Source organism: Ischnura elegans, chromosome 8 (genome assembly GCF_921293095.1).
Source record: "Ischnura elegans chromosome 8, ioIscEleg1.1, whole genome shotgun sequence".
NCBI classification, from domain to species: Eukaryota; Metazoa; Arthropoda; class Insecta; order Odonata; family Coenagrionidae; genus Ischnura; species Ischnura elegans.
The window spans coordinates 112,837,171-112,856,622 of NC_060253.1; the positions used below are offsets into that span (position 1 = coordinate 112,837,171).

The 19,452-nt window shown below is 39.3% G+C and overlaps 1 protein-coding gene across 8 annotated transcripts in view; it reads left to right on the forward strand.

The window, feature by feature from the left end:
• LOC124164372 (basement membrane-specific heparan sulfate proteoglycan core protein-like) overlaps positions 1-19,452 on the forward strand; it is a 1,400,348-nt gene that overhangs the window by 1,145,595 nt on the left and 235,301 nt on the right. For all 8 annotated transcript variants that reach the window (XM_046541669.1, XM_046541671.1, XM_046541670.1 and 5 more), the window contains 5 exons: positions 3,255-3,374; positions 7,089-7,208; positions 8,962-9,075; positions 16,213-16,323; positions 17,621-17,743. In XM_046541669.1, coding sequence (XP_046397625.1) covers positions 3,255-3,374; positions 7,089-7,208; positions 8,962-9,075; positions 16,213-16,323; positions 17,621-17,743 — 588 coding nt within the window. The remainder of the gene's footprint in view (positions 1-3,254; positions 3,375-7,088; positions 7,209-8,961; positions 9,076-16,212; positions 16,324-17,620; positions 17,744-19,452) is intronic.

Below are 19,452 nucleotides of genomic sequence, written 5' to 3' on the forward strand. Positions count from 1 at the left end.
TGAGATCAGGTTAGGGATGAAACACGTTACCATTGCTCCCCTGTAGCTTGACATTTTCCTATTTTCTTGTGGGGCCTCGGAAAGGGAAAAAACGGCAGAGGCATTGGCTGATGGAGAGCCGAGTGTGATTCCGTGAATCAACGACGTGGTTATTATCCTACGGCGCTAAGATTGCCCCGATTGTTGTCCAATCTCTTGGGAAGGTTCATGCTATGTGCCTGTCGTGTTTTGACTTAAAATTTTCCTCGGCTGCATTCTATTGCAATACTCCTGCGAGAGCTTATAAACGAAATTGTTCGTGAGGAGGACTAGCATCGTAGAGCTACGGCGCATGCGAAGAGAGGGTCGGAACTCTTTTTACTCCCTCTTATGCCGCTATTACCGCCGCAGTTATCAAAAATTCCTCTTTCAATTAGAATTGAAAGAGGAAATTTCGATAACTGTCGAAATTCCAGGCATACGTCTGCGACACCGCACGATAAGATTAAAAAATGCCGCAAAATTTTTTTTCTTTATAGCTTCGATGCTCAAAATAGGGGTGCGCCTCTCACACGTGTGCGCTTCTTACACACGCTTATACGGTATATTTTAATTACATAGTGATGATATGAAAGATGCTTTTGTCAACAGATTCTTTCACAGAGTAATAATTTTTTAAGTGGTTGTCTTGTTGCCTGGAATTAAGTGATATTTTTCATGGAGCCCTTGGCATCAGAATCGATGGAATCGGTATTGGTAGAATCGGAATCGAAATGTCAGAATCGGAATCGGGATTGGAATCGTTAAAATTTTGGAATCGACCCATCACTAGTTTTTAGTCAAAGTTTTGCCAAGAGGTTTACGATTACCATCAACAAGAATGCTTCTCAACAGCTGCTGCTGGTTTCTTTCCATGTGGCTTTGTCTGCATGTTCACCCTGGGGCTGGAAGCCATCATGTTTGCCATAGGGTTTTCAAGCCTGAATTTCTAATTGCTGACCTAAGAAGAAGTGATTTATGAATCAGGGTTATAACACAGTTTAAGTAGCTGAGATCCCTTGCCGTGCATAGTTTGCACTGAGCAAAGTAGGAAAGAAGGTTTGCAGTTGAACCAGTTTACTAAAATGAGGAAGCTCTTGGCAAACTCAATGAATTCTTTGCGGAAATAAAATAGGAGCTTTGTTTCTGCAAAGATATTTCAAAGTTGTAAAATCCAAGCATGACAAATTGTTTTGCTAACCCGTAGGGCCTCAAATGAAATCTGACGTCCACATTGTGTACCGCGCACATGCTTTGGCATGAAGTAAAATGGATGTGACCTGAATGTGGACATTTTACTCTGTAATATAGAAAATATTTAGGATACATACATTTGCATATTTATTTTGATGAATTTTATTGAGATATATCAACTGTATCAATTGATAGAAACAAAGGTTTATTGTATTCATTTGTGATTTATAACGTAACAATGATGATGACCGAATATTTCACCAAATAGTTAGCATTGACTCTTATGCGATTATCAATGTTTTGGTCAAAGTGGGCGTGGCTATCCTACCGAAGCACCCCCATTCCTGCCACACTGCGCTCAATGCTCAGAACCAGTGGTGCCCCTCCAACATACATATTTACAACCTCCTTGGCAGCAAGGGATACGTTTACTGCTTGACTCTGTTTCATAGTGTACCTTGCTGGATTCTCCCTCAATGATTGCTTTGCCGCGGAGATAAAGTGTGGGAAATTGAAAATGGGAAGTTGGTGTGAACCTTGCGTGCATTTGCATGAATTTTGGTGGTAGTTTCATACTCATGTTCTAATAACCATGCTTTTCTTATTATTTTTGCATGATATGTTTCTAATGCATGACATAATCAGGTGTAATTGAGCCATATGACCCGCCGGGAACGTGCGACCCTGATGAATGGAAGTGCTTTGATGGGTCGATGTGTTTAAGTGAAGACCATGTGTGTGACAATTTTGTGGACTGCGATGATGCATCTGATGAAAGCCCTGAGGTGTGCTCTGCTATCATTGATAAAGGTATACATATACATAAAGCCACACTTTTAACTGGTGAACTGGACTGAGTTCACCTTTGTCGATGGCTAGTCTGTGTATGATATTGCATTGTGGTTGCTTTAACGTCTAGCGATAGATCAGTGCTGGTTTTTGAATTCACTCAGAATACAATTTTTCATTTGATATTTTATGGTAGGTAAGGTTTTGAATGGGTGGGTCATCCTCATGTATACTTGTGTGAATTAAGTGTGTATTAAGTTAAGACTGCACATCTACTCTATTCTGTGCTACGTTATGCATAAAGAAATTGCACATGCCATGATTAATAATATGTTTATTTGACCAAAGGCACACTGCACAGTGAAAGGTACAGTGGCTAGCATATTGGGCACGTCATGTATGTAAACAGCTGTTACAGGTGTTGAAAAAATAGTTTTACCAATTAATGCTGTTTACAAAGAAAATATGTAAAACGTGCAGGTTTTTTTAACAGAAATTATTTGTACTTTTTTACAGTACATGGTAAGTTGGTGTATATTTTTGTGGACAGTAGTGTTGGCCCATTAGATGCCACACACTGGTTTTTCTTACACTAATTTAATTTCTAGGCGTTTGTTGATTAAATGGCTGAACTAATTAAATTTATTACTTTGGCATAGAGAAATATAAGTTATGTGATAGAAGATTTTAATTTTCAAATACATAATCCATGCATACAATATATTTTTCGTTTTTGGAAACAATGGCTGGTGGATGATTTAAATGTAAACATTGGTTTTGGTGTATAAAATGTATTTTAATAGTTCATTTTCATTCTAACCTGTTTACTCATCATGAAAAATCTTTTTAAGTATCAATACTTATATTTCTAGGCTGCAGCTCAAGCAACTTGAAACTTAAGCCACCATAACTGCTAATGCTTTACTTAGATTAGTTTTACCAAATTAATTGACCAAGGAACCAGTTCTTTTGCAGGCCTTAGCTGGATCCCCATTGCATTTGGATCATGTTGTATGAACTATCAAAGTTTCTCTTATAAACAAATAAAAGTGATACCTTGTTTTCTCAGGCTATCTTTCTGTAGCTGATGCTCACCTTTGGTTTTTGTCTGGCTAATGAATCTCTCCAGCTACTGCAGTAATACAAGTTCAATAAAATAAAGCTATTAATGTAACTTTAAACTCTGCTTTGTAATTCATTTTGCTTACTTGGTTTTGTCTATTTGTATGTATATAAAAATTATGCTTTCCTAGGCGCTCTTGCTCCTTGCCCTGAATCCGACTTTACGTGTAGTGACGGCAGCTGCATTCCTAAGTCACAGCGTTGTGATGGCTATCTCAACTGTCCTACAGGGGTTGATGAGGTTAACTGTGGTATGTCTGAGTAGTCCCCTTCTTACCTGCAATTCATTGTGTGAACTAACTCATAATCTTCCAGCTTAGTGTTTGAGATTTTGGTCCAAGTTAAACCAACTTGCCTTGACAATGTTTCATTTCATTTTTTAAACTTCACCAGGGCTGATTTACTCTCCAGAAAACTAATTTAGAAATTTATTTTTGTGTTGTAAATGTCCCAAATGTACCTCAAAGGTTTTTTACTCTTTGAAATGAGCATAAAGTAAATTACTAAGATTATCAAAAAAACTTCAACAGGAAAATTACAAGAAGAAAACAGGTCTAATATTTATTAGCAGAGAAAGTAGGGGGCATATTAGTGGAGGGAGGTAGGATTTAAAAGCCGATGGTGAGGAGATAAGGTTGAGTGAGGGTTAGCTGGAGTTGGAGGAAGGCAGTGGAACAGGGAACCCTGGGATATTGGTGGACGAAAGTTAAGAATTTTAAGTAAGAGATTTACAAGAAGGAACATGTGGGGGAAAGAGAGCATTTTGTCTGAGAGTATCAGTCCAAAGTCTGTGAGGAACTTTAAATTGTGTGAAGTAAAGTAAAAGTGGTGATGATGCTCTGAAACCTAAACCAAGCAAAAGTATGTAATGGAACGCATTTGGTGATCAAAAAAACTATGTGATTCATGCGACTGCGCTCAAAGGAAAATTCAGTGGATGTTCTCATTCCAAGGATTCGTTAGGTGTTAGTGGTCTGAATCTACACATCCCATGTATTTCTCATGGTTAATTACCTATACGTGGAATGTTCACGTCTTGGTTAACCATCAGCTTTATTTGTTCTTGTGCGTGGAAAAGAAGGCAAAAAATGTTAAAACATGAAAACTGGAAAATTCATTGAAACAAATTAGCATAAGCGTGCCCCGGTCTACCCAATGCATATTGAATAAAGAAAATGTCTTTCAAACAAGCGATTTTAATTTTAATTTTTTAGTTTTATTGATTTTTTTCCTTATTTTATTATTGTAAGGGAAAAAAGAGTAAAATCCGTACAGCTGCTCTTGATTATTAAATGGTGTTGCTACTTCATTGATTGTTATATGGTAGGAAGTTTGCCAGCTCAGCTAATACAATATATTAAAATATGTACTGTTAGCTTTACTCACCAATGAAAGATCACTTAGCCCTCCTTGAATGATTTTTCGTGGCATCCCTATCCACAGCAATAGAGTAGTACCATTTGCCAATCATATGCAAGTCACGTAACTCAATGCCCTATTACCATTGAGGTGGTCAAGGTGCATTTGGGCGAAAGAAGTGACACCATCCACCCTCTTCTCTTATCCTTAGTCTAAGAATCATCCCTGATGGAGTTGTAAAAGTACAACAAAATTTTGGCTCAGCAAGTTTGCTTAATTTTACCGTAAATTGAAGTTTGTTTAGTTATTAAACCAAAACCTCAAAAGCTATTAAGGAAGATGAATAATGTAGTGGTTATTAAATATAATTTATTTTAACTCTTAATACCCCATCTTACCTATCATTGCATTGCACAATAATTATAAACACCGGAGTAAAAAAGTCTCCCATCCAAGGATCTTGTGTTGGTAATAAAGAGATGTTTTTGCTATTTTTGAAACTCATGCTAAACAGCGGATATGTATAAGCATGAATACTCATGATAGATTGAGTTGAGTTATTGTAGATTTTTGGTCATTCTCTTAGTTCACACGGTACTGCCTGCCTACTTGAGACTGATCAAGCAGTAATTATCTATATGGTTCTAGCAAACTTACCGAAATCTGTGAAATTATGTTTTCTTGGCTGAAGTCTGCACCTCACATATCAACTTTGGTCCTAAAAGTTACTCCAAAGACTTTAGGGAAATTTTAATTCATGAAGGTGGAATTGGGGAAGGGAAGTTGATCTGTAAAATCCTGGATTGAAACAAATCATGGAAAATTTGTTGAGTAGTGCTATTTTGCACTTATCTAGCCACACCTTGAATACACATCAGTCAGATCCGGTGCAGAAATAGTCAATCCACAACATGCCAAGGAAATCTGAGCGATTTGTGAAAAACTGCCCCGCAAGGCCTATCCTGCACAATTGGATGAGCTTTGTTTAACTACTGAGCTATGTACTTGACTTGATTTGAAATTTGTGTAAAACCAATGCATACATGCTTAGTCCCTTATTCTCTGTATCCATTCATGGTAATTATTCCTTATTGTTGTTATTTCTCTCAGATTCCTATAGATAACCTTTCACTGGATAGGGACCAATAACATCCCTTTGCAATATTGTACATAAGATAACTGGCTGTAAAAATGGTAATGATGTTAATACCATGGTGGAGTTTCTACTTTTACAAGCTGGTGGAGTGATGCATATTTTACAGTGTGCTAAAACGTTTCAATTTTTCTGGATGGCATTTTCTCGTTCTTATTAATTGATGAAAAGGCTCACTTATTTGCTTCTGCTGGCCTTATTTTTTGTGAAGTATCCAATATTTTTCATTTTTATAAATAATTTGTGTTAAGTCTTCCGCAGGGTTGAGCATTGCAGCTGAGCGCGTGTAAGGCTAAAGCAAGTGAGGGTGAGAGTGGGCTTTGCTGGTGGGCTTTGCTGGTAGGGGAGGGGACTGAAGGATGCACCAAACTCAAAGTTGCCAAATGTATTGCACAACTGCCTTTGTTTGTCAAAAAAATGGGTCATTAATTTTGGTCTCGGTGCCCAGACAATATACATACTCATTTGGGGAGGAGTGAGGATAATCCCTTTGCAGAGGCTGAGGAAAGTGTTAGATAGCTACTGTATTTCTGAAGGATTGCCAAGGCATGCCTGCTTTCTTCATGTTGGCAAAGGAAAAGTCATATGCCGAGAAATTTACCCTCCACTCCACCCCACTTGCTTCGGCCACACTTTCTCAGTTGCAAAGATTAATTGAACCTTATATAGTTGTAGTTTTACTAATATCTTTTGGTTATAATTTTAGCAGTTATTAGGATGTAAATTTTCTATTACTTGCAATTTTCCAGAAACAATTGGACAATATGTTAGAATCCCTCCTGCAGGTTAAGCCAGAATCAACTCTCTCTGAACTGTGGTCAGGGCTTACTTTTGATCAGGGGGAGCTGTTGTGCAAATGAATTCAATTTCTTGTGAAAATAGATTTGGCAATGGGGACAATGGAATTCTTCATTACTCTCTAATTTAGTTGTCAATTACAGCTGAAAACTTATGTCCCTTCAATATCCTTGAGGGAATCATTATACGTTTCTGCACGTGTTTCATTTTGTTAATTATATAAAATATCAATTGAAAGTTTAGGAATGTGTAAATATGTAATAGTAAATATGTATGCAATATTGAAAGTGGCAAGCACGCACACTTGGAGGGGTGTTTGCCTCCAAAGAGCATTTCAAGTGTGACGACATGTAACTTGCCTGCAAAAGTGTGTTGATGCTGATGGAGCATTTTTTTGGACACCCTTAGAGTTTTGTAGCGATATCACTTGTAAAATTCCCACGAATGAAAGTACATATTCTAATTTCTTAATGGACACATCCTGTACATGAATTACTTGAGAGAGATTTTTTTCCCTCTTATTTTATTTCACACTTGTTTCATTCAAGGGCGCATTTGCTTGGTTAGAAGTTTGCATGAATGTTTTTGTTTGTGTTTTTATGTGCTTTTATTTCTCTTTTATGTTGTGGCTTTACTGCTTATTTATATCTTCCAGAAAATTGTTTAGCAGACGAATTCCGCTGCAGGGATGGTTCTTGCATTAAAAAAGAATTCCGTTGTGATTTAATCCCTGATTGTAAGGATAATGAGGACGAGGAGGACTGTGATAGTGTTGGTGTGTCTCCATTTTACTTTTTCATTCATTACTTTTAGAAATTGTTTTTTTTTCCTGTTATATTTCTATTTTAACTTATCTGAAATGATACAATATAACACTAATAAAAAGTTCTTCTAGTGACCAAAGTTTAAAAACTTCTTAAGCTAGAAAAGATCTTGTGAGGGAAAGTAGGTAAAATTTAATGGGATGTTCACTTTCAAATTAAATATTTGGAAATAATTGCAAAATTTAATTTAAACAAAAGTAGTTTATTCAGTTAATGTTGAGAGGAAAAGAAGGAATCCAAGCTGTTTTTTTGTAATATTAAATAAAAACATATAATAATACTTAAACATTAGCAAATGATTCCACTTCTTTCAAACATTCATCAGTTTTGTGGTTTGAGGATCGCCTTATCACTAGATCAAATGAGGTATCTCCTCACCCCTATGCCTAGTTTGGGTATTGTCAGTTAAGATTTCTCAGTTATATATTAAAAAAAAAACAATTTTTCCTTTGAAGCGAACCAGTTGTTAAGCCATTGTCATGCATTTTCATATGAATCCAAGTGTTGTTCAACGAGTGTGTGAGAGAGAGAGAGAGAGAGACGAATGCGAACTTTAAATTAGAGTGATAATTTTAATGGTTAACTTAATTATTATGATTTACTTTGAGATGGTGATTCAGTTATTTTTTTTAAAGAAACTTGCATTTTTGCATTGCATCATAATAATTTTATTAATGATGATAATGACAATAAGAGTATATCAGTGATTTTAATTCGGAATGTTGCCACTTGTTCTAAAGAGAGTTTCATAATCAGTAATCTCATGTATTTACTTCTGCATTAAGTTTTACTGATGGAATAAAAATGAAGTTAATTCTATATTTCTTGATTTAACTAGCAAGTTTAATTGCAGTTCATTGTTTTTGTGAGTCGAATATACATGCCTTCATCTTAAACTCAGAGTCTCAGCAAAGAATTAAGTTCCATGACATCAAAATTTGTCTTCGTGGAAGTTAATACATAGTCATTTATGCATCAGAGTTTGGATTAGCTCTCACTTGTGAACGAATAAGTAAACACCATTAATTTGGGGTTGGATGAATTGGTCATAAAAAAAACTTTAGAAGATATTAGACTTAGGGATTGAAAATCAATTGCTCACCTTAATAGAGGGTGTGCATTTAGGGCCAATTGTGGTTGATGTGTGGAGTGAAATATTTAGTGCAAGCTGACAAAATGTCTGTGGCCACCCACATCTCAAATTCATTGCTGGTTCACATCTAAAAGTTTTGCAATACTTGTGCACAGCACCCTTCTTTTGCAAGTCTGCACCTGATTGTTATCATATTCATTGCATATCTTTCAAGGTTTAATTAAAGTAGACTTGATGTCATTCTTTGTATGCATATATGTATTTATTCTATCTTTTGCCATTCATTAGTAGCCTTGCTTCTCTTCATATCGTCTTTGCTTGGGATATGTGTGTGTATTTCATGTTATGTTCATGTTATTACTGGCTAGTATGTACTTGGTTTCATGCTCATGAATGACTTTAATTATTTTGTTTTTCTGATTATGTATTATGTTGTCATCTGAGGTGATGCTTTAAAACAGTCCTTGGTTAATCTTATTTGAACACAGTGACATTGTGGTTTTTTTTCCTCAATAGAAGCTTTTGTCTACTTAAGTTATAGAGAAATTAAATGTCCTTCTGAGATGTGTAGAAAATTATCCTTTGACACATTTTATTTTCCTCTATCAAAGATTCCACATGTCCACCTGATGGATTTTTTTGTGATGGTCGCAAGTGTTTGCAAAAGTCAAAGAAATGTGATGGGATATTTGACTGTGTTGATGGATCTGATGAGCGTGATTGTGGTAAGTCCTATAGGTGCTTTTGCATGTGCCAAATCTCTTTTTTTATATCTCTTGCCAGATCTTTTTGCTGTTTTAAAGAATGCAACTTTGTTGTTATGAAAGAGCACAACTTTGTGCTTCCCACTGATTTATTTTAATGGAATGATTTTGGTAGTGATTGCTTCACCATTGGCATCAGGCACAGTTTAGGTTAAAAAAATAACTGTTTATAAAAGTCAGGGAAATGTGATGGGATATTTGACTGTATTGATGGATCTGATGAGCATATGTATGCTATATTGAAGAAAGCACTTCTAGTGATGACACTTAAATAAATAACAAAATTTTAAGCATTGAGACACAAAAAGGGACACTCACAAAATTTGTATGTAATTTTGTTGCACAAAAATGCATCCAGTAAAACCTCTATGTAGAGAACCTCTTTACATCATAAACCTCCATACTTGGTACCACCCTTACAGTCCTACCAGATTTAAATGTAAATTTATAGGCAAACCTCTCATGGTTCGTACCTCTTTATCTCGTAAAACCTCTACTTATCATAGCAAGGAGACACCCTCGAGATAGCCTAACTAACTCCGCAAATCGTACCGAGAGAACTAGAGACCATTAATGCGGCCGTGATTGAGTACATGGTCCCTGTGTATCACATTCTCACTACCAAAAATTCATGCAGAAGGAAAGAAAGGGATAGGAACATATAATGGAAAAAGGACGAGGACAACAGTGCTGTGGTAGAGGGTAAATTGCCAGAAAATCAGAGGGTAAAATGGGGCTTGACTGGGACTTGAACCCAGAACTTCCCAGTGTCGGCTAGGTGCTCTACCAGTTAAGCTACCGGGACGCTTAGATTTACCATGATTTCGGCGGGGGTTTATGAACAGAAAACACCCTTTGCTTTGGCCCACAAGAGTAACGAATAGATGGCACTGGAGCAGCTCACCAAGCTCAGAAGAAGTGGACGAGGACACAAGGATGAAAGGAAAGATACACACTCACACTTGGTTTAGCTCTTCCTATGCAAATCTCTTCCTCGGCCTGTTCGAAGAAAATTTCCTAACGAATTACCCGCCAAAACCTCTCCTTTGGCTCAGATACATTGATGACATTTTTATTCTCTGGTCGCATGACATCAATTCCCTTAACACCTTTGTCTCTTCACTTAACTCTTCCGCCTCAGTTTCTTTCACTTCTTCCATCTCGAACACCAACATCACTTTCCTAGATGTGGACATTCTTCTTTCCGAAAATAACAAATTCAAGACATCTGTCCACATCAAAGCCACCAACAGACAGCAATACCTCCACTATGACAGTTGCCACCCACCACATACCAAACGTTCAATCCCTTTTTCTCTCTCCGTCCATGGTCACAAAATCTGCAACAACCCCGAAGACCTTGAGAAGTTCCTTTCCAATCTACACACTTCTCTTCTCCGCCGCAGGTACCCCGATAAACTGTTAATCAACAAAATTAGAAAAAAACCTTACAGGTCCAATAAACCCCGTGCCGAAAAGAATTGCTCTCCATCTCTTCTCACCACTTACTTTCCCGGTGCTCATGCCTTACAGGACATCCTGAAGGACTTGTACCCCATTCTCTCCAACCACAAATCCACCTCACAGATTTTCCCCTCTCTTCCACGGATCACGTAAAAGAGACCACCTAACCTCAGCACCATCTTCAAAGCCACCTGCCCCCTTCAAAAATTGAATTCAGTCCCCACTACCCCACCCTTGCCGTGCAATCGTCCTAGATGTAAAACCTGTAAAATTTTCTCTCCACCCCCAGCCTCTTTCCTCTCCAAACTTAAATTCCTCCCGATATCTCCTTCCACCACCTGTACCTCCACCAACATCATATACCTCCTTCAATGCAACTTCTGCCCTGCTTTTTATATAGGCCAATGCACCACCCCCCTCAACCTTAGAATAAATAATCACCGCGCCTCCTGCTGTCCGTCATCCCCACATGCATCTCTCCCGGTCCCCACACATTGTTAATTGCATGATTCCATCTTTAATCAATGTTTCAAAGTTTCAATCATTGCCTCCCTGTTACCCACTGACTCGCCCCTCAATCTCCACACCCTCGAATTGGCGTGCATCTGGCATTTGCAAGCCAACAAGCACCCGGGTTTGAATGTATCTTGTTGAGTTAGCCCCGCCCCAATACACCTCTCCCCTCTTCCCCCCCCTTTTTCCCTTTTCCAACACACTCCTTCCCCTCTCATTCTCTCCTTGGCTGATGAAGTGGCTACAGCTACGAAAGTCTCCCAGTAACATTTTTCGTGTGAGTGTTTCCTTTTTTTGTGTCTATGTTTAGTGACTGTGATTTGAACCTTCATATTATGTGCTACGTTGCATCCCATTTCTACAAAACATTGAATATATATGTATATATTGTGGCGGAACATGAAAACGCCACCTATTTTACTGGGTGGGGAGGGCATCAATGGTCCCGAGTACGGAATGATCGAACGATTATTGAGTACTTTGAAACATAAAAAAAAATATATTTTCCACTTCAGACATAGCATACACACACACTTATTGAAATTAAATACCCTGATGAGAATGAGGTGAATGAAAAGTGCACAAGATGATATGGTTCAATTGCCCCCCCTCCAAAAGAAATACAAAAAAAGCAACAATTTGTGATTGGTAGAATTCGTGGGCCGAGTTTACAATTTGCCCAAATTAAGTTTTTAGGCTGCTCTCGTGGTAACACTGAATTAGATTTCTGACAAGGAGTCAACAGTTTGGTGATTACATACGGCGCACCGGGATAGAGAGAAAAAACCCAAATATTTTGGATACACAGTTTGGGGATTAAATCGGGTCTGGGCGAATGAGCACGGGGATGGGTCGCTGACTGCGACGTTCTTACGGTTTCTCGGAGCCTTGAGCAGTAGGAGCCGTCGATGATGCGACACGTTGGACCCCAAATGTCCGTGGGATCGGGGGCTGTCTTCCTCCCAACCTCTGGGCGTTGGTCCTGCCTGTCGCTCGTCTGCAATCTTGCTCTCCGCTGCTGGCTACCTCCGTAGACAATCTCGTCCCGCTAACAGCACTCTTTGGGTACACCCAGAAAAATGACGACCAATCTGGCACGTCATCAATCCCTTTCTGCGTCGATCAGGATAGCGTTTCTCGCCCGTCGACCAAACTAGCATTTCTCGCCAGGAGGCTCTCTCCGTCCGCCGCTTTATAGTGATATTGGAGGGGGATGATACACAGGGGATGGGTTTTTTGGGACAAGAGGGGTTACACTTGGGCCTCACTGTTGGGTGGGGCAACCACCGGTCCGAGCTGACCAAACACTGAACATTTGTGAGTCACTGGTACCTCATGCCCGGGGCATGACACACTATTACGCACACACTCAGACATACCCACGCTCATCCACACATATGTGATCATCCCCTACTCGGGTCATTACATAACGAGAGAAAAATACGTGACATAAGGTCGGTATGTCACAATTGCCCCCCAACACGAAGGAATTTTTCATTGCGAGGGATGAAAGGGGCCCCGCAAAGAAAAATGAGTTCGTGTTACATAGATGAACAAAATAAATCACACAGGTAGAACAGAATAAATTCTCACGAGAAAAAAAAATTTTGAATAAAAAATGGAAAAAAATACTTCTTTAGATTCCTTACAACCAGGCAAATTACCTCGAACTCAATGCATTCTATAGTGATCGTAAGTAAAACCTGACGAGTGATGGGAGGAGACTTCCGACTATCAGCACATATGATACAAGATCGGTTCAGAGGAAAGCAAGGTATCATAGTTTTGATATCTAATTCTTTGAAATATTCCTCCGAGATCGCGGAAATTTCGCTGCCCGTGTCTAACAGCGCTTTACTCTGAACGCCGTTCGCGGAACAATTCACGATCGGACAGCAACGCCTCTCGGCATAAATACTTCCTTTCCTTTCGTCCCCTGCACCTTCTACCTCAATTTCGTAAGTCGCGATGATCTGACATAAAACCTCCGCTTTTTCCGCGTCGGCTGGACACCGGAGGGAGTCTAGACCAGCCGGCGCGAGTTTAAACCTTCCTCCTGGTTTAATGGGGACCCACTACGATGCGGTTGAAAGGAGGATTGTTTTTCTGATGGCAAGTTGCCTCGCCCGCGTCCCCCTTTGAATGTGACTGAGTTCACTCGGTACTCGTGATCAGCTGTCGACGGCCTCGTGTTACTCGACCCGTGCTGCGAACCTTGGGGATTAGCATTACCCACTGGTGGTGCGCTTGACTGATACGTTTGATCATATAACCCAAGCAGCATTATTAACCGATCGACCGTCAGCTGTTCTACAGATTTTAGCATATTTTGCACATTTATGGGAAATTGTCGGATTAATGAATAAATAATTTCCCCTTCAGACATAGGTGGAGAACACAATCTCGCTAACGCTACTTTCTCCGTCGCGAATTGTTTCATCGTGTTCATCTTCGTTCTTACATACTTGCCTGTGATTACTTGCATACGAAAATTGTATTGAGTATCGGCATCCCAGAAATTCGACAAAAACTTGTCTTTACATTCCGCAAGTGAGGCCGGAAGCGGAAATAAGGACTTCCCCCACGTTTTGGCATCTCCTTCTAACATTTGAAAGAAAACTTGCGGTTGTAATGCGTGCGGAATATTTACCACCGAGAAGTAATCATGAACTTCCTTTATGAAGGCAATGGGATGTTCGTGACTGAGGGCAGAGAAGCTTGGCTTTGTGAAAGACTGGGCAGGCACAGAAACTACCTGCGAGGTTATGCCCTTTTCTTTAAGAGTGACAATTTCATTTTCAAGCGATTTAATTTTTTCGTCGCGTGCTTTGAAACTATCCTGCTCGCTTTTCTGTGTCACTACCACTTCCTCAACGTTCTTTTCCAACACCTCGGTACGAACCTTAACATACCCTACTTCGGAAATTACCACCTCTCGACATTGTTCGCGCACCTTCCTGGCGGTTTCATCTATTTTCATTTCACAACGAGTTTCTACCTCACCTATATTTCTATTCATTTGAGACACCTCCTGAGAGAGAGTCTCCTTCCAAGTTTGAATGTCGACTTGTATTCTCTCATTATTGAGTTTAAACTCTTCGCATAACGCAGCATTGTCAGCCTTCAGCTCATCATGCATCGACTTAGTGTTACTTGTTAAATCATCATGCATCGACTCAGTTTTAAGTTCGATGCCGGTAATTTTACTTGTTAAATCATCATGCATCGACTCAGTTTTAAGTTCGATGCCGGTAATTTTACTTGTTAAATCATCATGCATCGACTCAGTTTTACTTGTTAACTCGTCATGCATCGACTTAGTTTTACTGGTTAAATCTTGGATCAAGGACACGAGGGTCTTAAGAGTGCCATCCCTCGAATCTTCCGGTAATAACTCCCCCATATGGTCACTAATACGAGCGGTCGATGATGCTACCTCACGCTCGTTTGGGGTACGCAACACCATGCCTGCTAAACCAGTTGTTATGCAATTGGTTTCCGACCGACCGCTGCCCGCATCAGACTCGTCATCTTCGCTTTCCTTCTCCCGATACTTTGAAAATGCCGATTCTTTATTCCCAAGTTCTGCCATAGTGGCATGCGAAAAATAACCTCGATAAAACAAAATATCCCTTAAAAATACAAAACAATGCCAACCTTGTGAAGGTGTTCCTTGCCAGGGTTAAGACGCCTTTTATTTACTTTGCGTACTATACGCATTACCAATCGTGCCGCGAGTTGGGCGCCATTTATATGTGGCGGAACATGAAAACGCCACCTATTTTACTGGGTGGGGAGGGCATCAATGGTCCCGAGTACGGAATGATCGAACGATTATTGAGTACTTTGAAACATAAAAAAAAATATATTTTCCACTTCAGACATAGCATACACACACACTTATTGAAATTAAATACCCTGATGAGAATGAGGTGAATGAAAAGTGCACAAGATGATATGGTTCAATTGCCCCCCCTCCAAAAGAAATACAAAAAAAGCAACAATTTGTGATTGGTAGAATTCGTGGGCCGAGTTTACAATTTGCCCAAATTAAGTTTTTAGGCTGCTCTCGTGGTAACACTGAATTAGATTTCTGACAAGGAGTCAACAGTTTGGTGATTACATACGGCGCACCGGGATAGAGAGAAAAAACCCAAATATTTTGGATACACAGTTTGGGGATTAAATCGGGTCTGGGCGAACGAGCACGGGGACGGGTCGCTGACTGCGACGTTCTTACGGTTTCTCGGAGCCTTGAGCAGTAGGAGCCGTCGATGATGCGACACGTTGGACCCCAAATGTCCGTGGGATCGGGGGCTGTCTTCCTCCCGACCTCTGGGCGTTGGTCCTGCCTGTCGCTCGTCTGCAATCTTGCTCTCCGCTGCTGGCTACCTCCGTAGACAATCTCGTCCCGCTAACAGCACTCTTTGGGTACACCCAGAAAAATGACGACCAATCTGGCACGTCATCAATCCCTTTCTGCGTCGATCAGGATAGCGTTTCTCGCCCGTCGACCAAACTAGCATTTCTCGCCAGGAGGCTCTCTCCGTCCGCCGCTTTATAGTGATATTGGAGGGGGATGATACACAGGGGATGGGTTTTTTGGGACAAGAGGGGTTACACTTGGGCCTCACTGTTGGGTGGGGCAACCACCGGTCCGAGCTGACCAAACACTGAACATTTGTGAGTCACTGGTACCTCATGCCCGGGGCATGACACACTATTACGCACACACTCAGACATACCCACGCTCATCCACACATATGTGATCATCCCCTACTCGGGTCATTACATAACGAGAGAAAAATACGTGACATAAGGTCGGTATGTCACAATATATATAAATTGAAATTGGTATGAGCCCAATCTTACCTACACATTGGTTAGGTGCATTAAAAAATTATCTTTTTTCTTAAGTGTGGTCCTGTTTTGTGTTTGCTTTTGTGTTGTCATTTTTTAGTGTCTATTCTTTTCTTATCCATAGTAGTAATGGCATAACCCTCTCATTTCCATCTCTGTTTGTGCACTTTTCTTTTTTGTATTGTGTTTGTTTTCTTTCTCCATGTTTGTTGATCGCTTTTGCTTTCATTGTGAACGTCACCACGCATTGGGCACAATCAGGCTCATGCCCACCTGGAGATTTTCTCTGCCCCGAAGGAATATGCCTCACAGGAGACAAACGGTGTGACGGGATTGCCGATTGTCGAGATGCCTCTGATGAGCGTGAATGTGGTAGGTACTGGGATGGTGGAAGAGCAAATACTGCGAGTGGTTTTCAAACAAGTGGCTGTGCAAAACCAATATTATGTGAGCAGTTAGGCCCACAGGTGCATATACACATGTAGGATGAACAGATGTTTTGGCCTAGCCAAGATTCAATCAAACCCTGATCTTCCAATATACAGTCACATAAGCTGATATGAAATAAATACAATAACTACTGCTCAACGAAATTATTGTGTAAGCAGTTACATACATAAATAATACATTAAAGGTGGAATTGGCGGTTGAAAAATATTTTGGCTTATGCGGACTTTGGGAGATGCAGGCTTGATTGTGGCTGGCTGATTATAAGCCAATTTATTCATGGCCAATATCATAGTTAGTGTTTGTCACCAGTATTAGTGGCATCCCATCAGGTCATTGAGATTTCTGTCATGAGTAATCTCACTTAACAGAATAATTTATTTATTCAAAAGAGCGGGACTTGATTTTGTGATCAAACAACTCAGTGCATATTTACTGTTTTCCCTGATTCAAGTACATAGAGTGTTGATTTAGAGCCTGGAATGGAACATCCTTGATGGTGTTTGGCTGAAGATCGTGGTTAGAGTAGGGCGCTTGGCTGATTATCGAGAAGTGCTGGGTTCAAATCCCGGTTGAAGCCTCCAGACAAAATTATCAAAGTGCCTTGAAATGATTAAGGGAAAGGAAATGATCCCCAATGTACCCTGAATTCACATGCCTGTGGCTTACTTTGGGAAGAGCTCTACCCTCATCTATCCCAACCAACCTGGTTGAATCACGGAGTGAGTCCTTTTGGGTGTGGTTTTCCCATCGGAAGCCTATCGGAGAGAGTAATGTTTCTAGTATCCCAGTTTTCTTTCTTTTGCCTGGCTAGTACACATGTTGTAGGACGGCCTGAAGAGGCTGTTTTGCAGGATGCATTAATGAAGAAACACTGTGTTTAGCCGTCATCTTGTCTTAGTTTTTCAGTGTTTTGCTTAGGTTGACATTATGAGTTCTTTTTCAGCCAGTGACTGACCATATTTGAATGCCCAAATGTACTCGCCATTTTAAAGTATTCAAGCTTTCTCAAGATATTTTGTTTCAGATATTGTTGTGGAAATGAGTTTAAATACGCTGTTGCCTTCATTTGATGGCTGTTTACCATTTTCTCTGCTAATTCATTTGTATTTATGCAACCATTAAATGTGCTGTAGTTTTTTTTGCGCAGTTATAAATTCTGTTTAATGGATGGTGTAAGGGGATGAATTTTACAGTAAAGCCTTCATTCCTATTTGTTCAGTGAGTACCTGCCGCCCTACAGAATTCAGGTGCAATGACGGCTTTTGCGTGGATCAGGTGTTACGCTGCAATGGCCATTCTGAGTGCAGAGATGGAAGTGACGAACTCAACTGTATCGACGAAAGTATGCTCTCTGCCTCTCTCCTTTATATGCCTTTCCTCTGTCTTAGGTGTTTCCCTGCAGCTGTGGCTATTTGATGACTAATCTTTCTTCCCAAGGCCAGATTATAGAGAAAATTAGCAATTGGTTAAACTAAGCTCTTCACTGAAAATAAGTTTAATGGCTCTTTGGCATATGCAAAAATATTAGCATATACTGGATGCCATCCTCTGAAGAGCTCAATGGCAAACTGCCCCACAAGCTTAAGTGTTTAAGTTGAGTGGAGTCTTAGCAGATTCGATATCTTTTATCCTGGAGTTCACTTCTCCAATCTATATTATACTCATTTTATTCTTCATCCTTAGATGTTTTCTTTCATGATTGACAGTGTGAGTTAACAAAACAAAGGTAAAAAACACATGAAATGCTTAAAGTGCTTCACTAAGACGCTGAGCACGTTCACAACTTCACGTTAATTTTCCCAAAAGTTGACCAAAGCCCACTATGATTTTCATGCTAATTTCTCCAAGTTCCGAGCCAATTTTTCCTGTGAATGCTGCTGTTGACATGTCTATCATGGAATAACATGTTAAGTGCTCCCTACGATAATTTATTGCTAATTTTTTTTATAAACTGTTCTTTTCTACTTTTTGTAGTGGCTATCACTTTCCTATGTTTAGGAATGGTTTTATCATTTTTCCCTTTTTTTATAACTAACTTCTCTTAGGTCTTCAGTTCAGTTCTCTTGCTGTTGCATGGTGCATACTTTCTTTGCATGACTGATTCCATTTCTTCACCCTAGGCATGCTTTTATCTCACGTTTCAAAAATCTTAATTTTTGTAAAAAATATTATTTGATTTGAATTTTTTAATCTTTTTGCCATTACTAATTGTCATGAAAGAATTTTCAGTCTGCATAATTGTGTTTTTGCTGTTTGGAGACTGGTGTTTGCAAAAGTTAGCCATGGAAATATTTTTGCTTAAGAAAGTATTAAAAAAATTAAAATGTTTAATTCGAGAACATTGATTATGCCACAATTTTTTATGCATATTTTAGCGGAAAAATTATGCATTAATTTCTCTGATTTGCTCCACTTCCCTTCTTTGCATGGCTTTTTGGACATGTAATTTTACTTTATGAATGATAGATTAGTAATTAAATTTTATTTCATTAAGTTTTGCTTCCCAGAAAGATGCAACTGAAAGTTTTGATAAGGCCATTGAAAGTCCAATTCCCTTTGATTTTATCGTCATTGTGAGTGACCAATTAACTCCAGAAAAATAATTCAATTCTTAGAATTTCCTTAGCCTTTGCTCTATCAGGTCCTTTTTTCATTTGCATGTAATCTTATCATTTAGTTGAGATTTCAGCCATTGCAAACAAAATTAAGAATAAAAAGAAGAGCTCTTGAAGTATTTCAAGATTGCATTTTAGATTTGTCCCTTGTGCATGAAATGAACTTAAAATATTGTTTTGTAATATTTTGCTCTATTGGCTTGGCAAGGTATTTATTGAGGTATTTTGGTCGAAGATTGGGTTGTTTGTTATACATAACTCTCACTTGTAGTTAGAACTTTTGGGAAACCTCACTTTCCCTTCAATGTAGTGGTGAATTAGGAAACTATTAATGTATGCTGAATACAGCAGACTCTTGATTATCCAACTGCAGTTTATCCGTGTTGAAGATTATCCATTGTGCATGATTTTCACTCTTGCTCAATTTTTTCTGTGA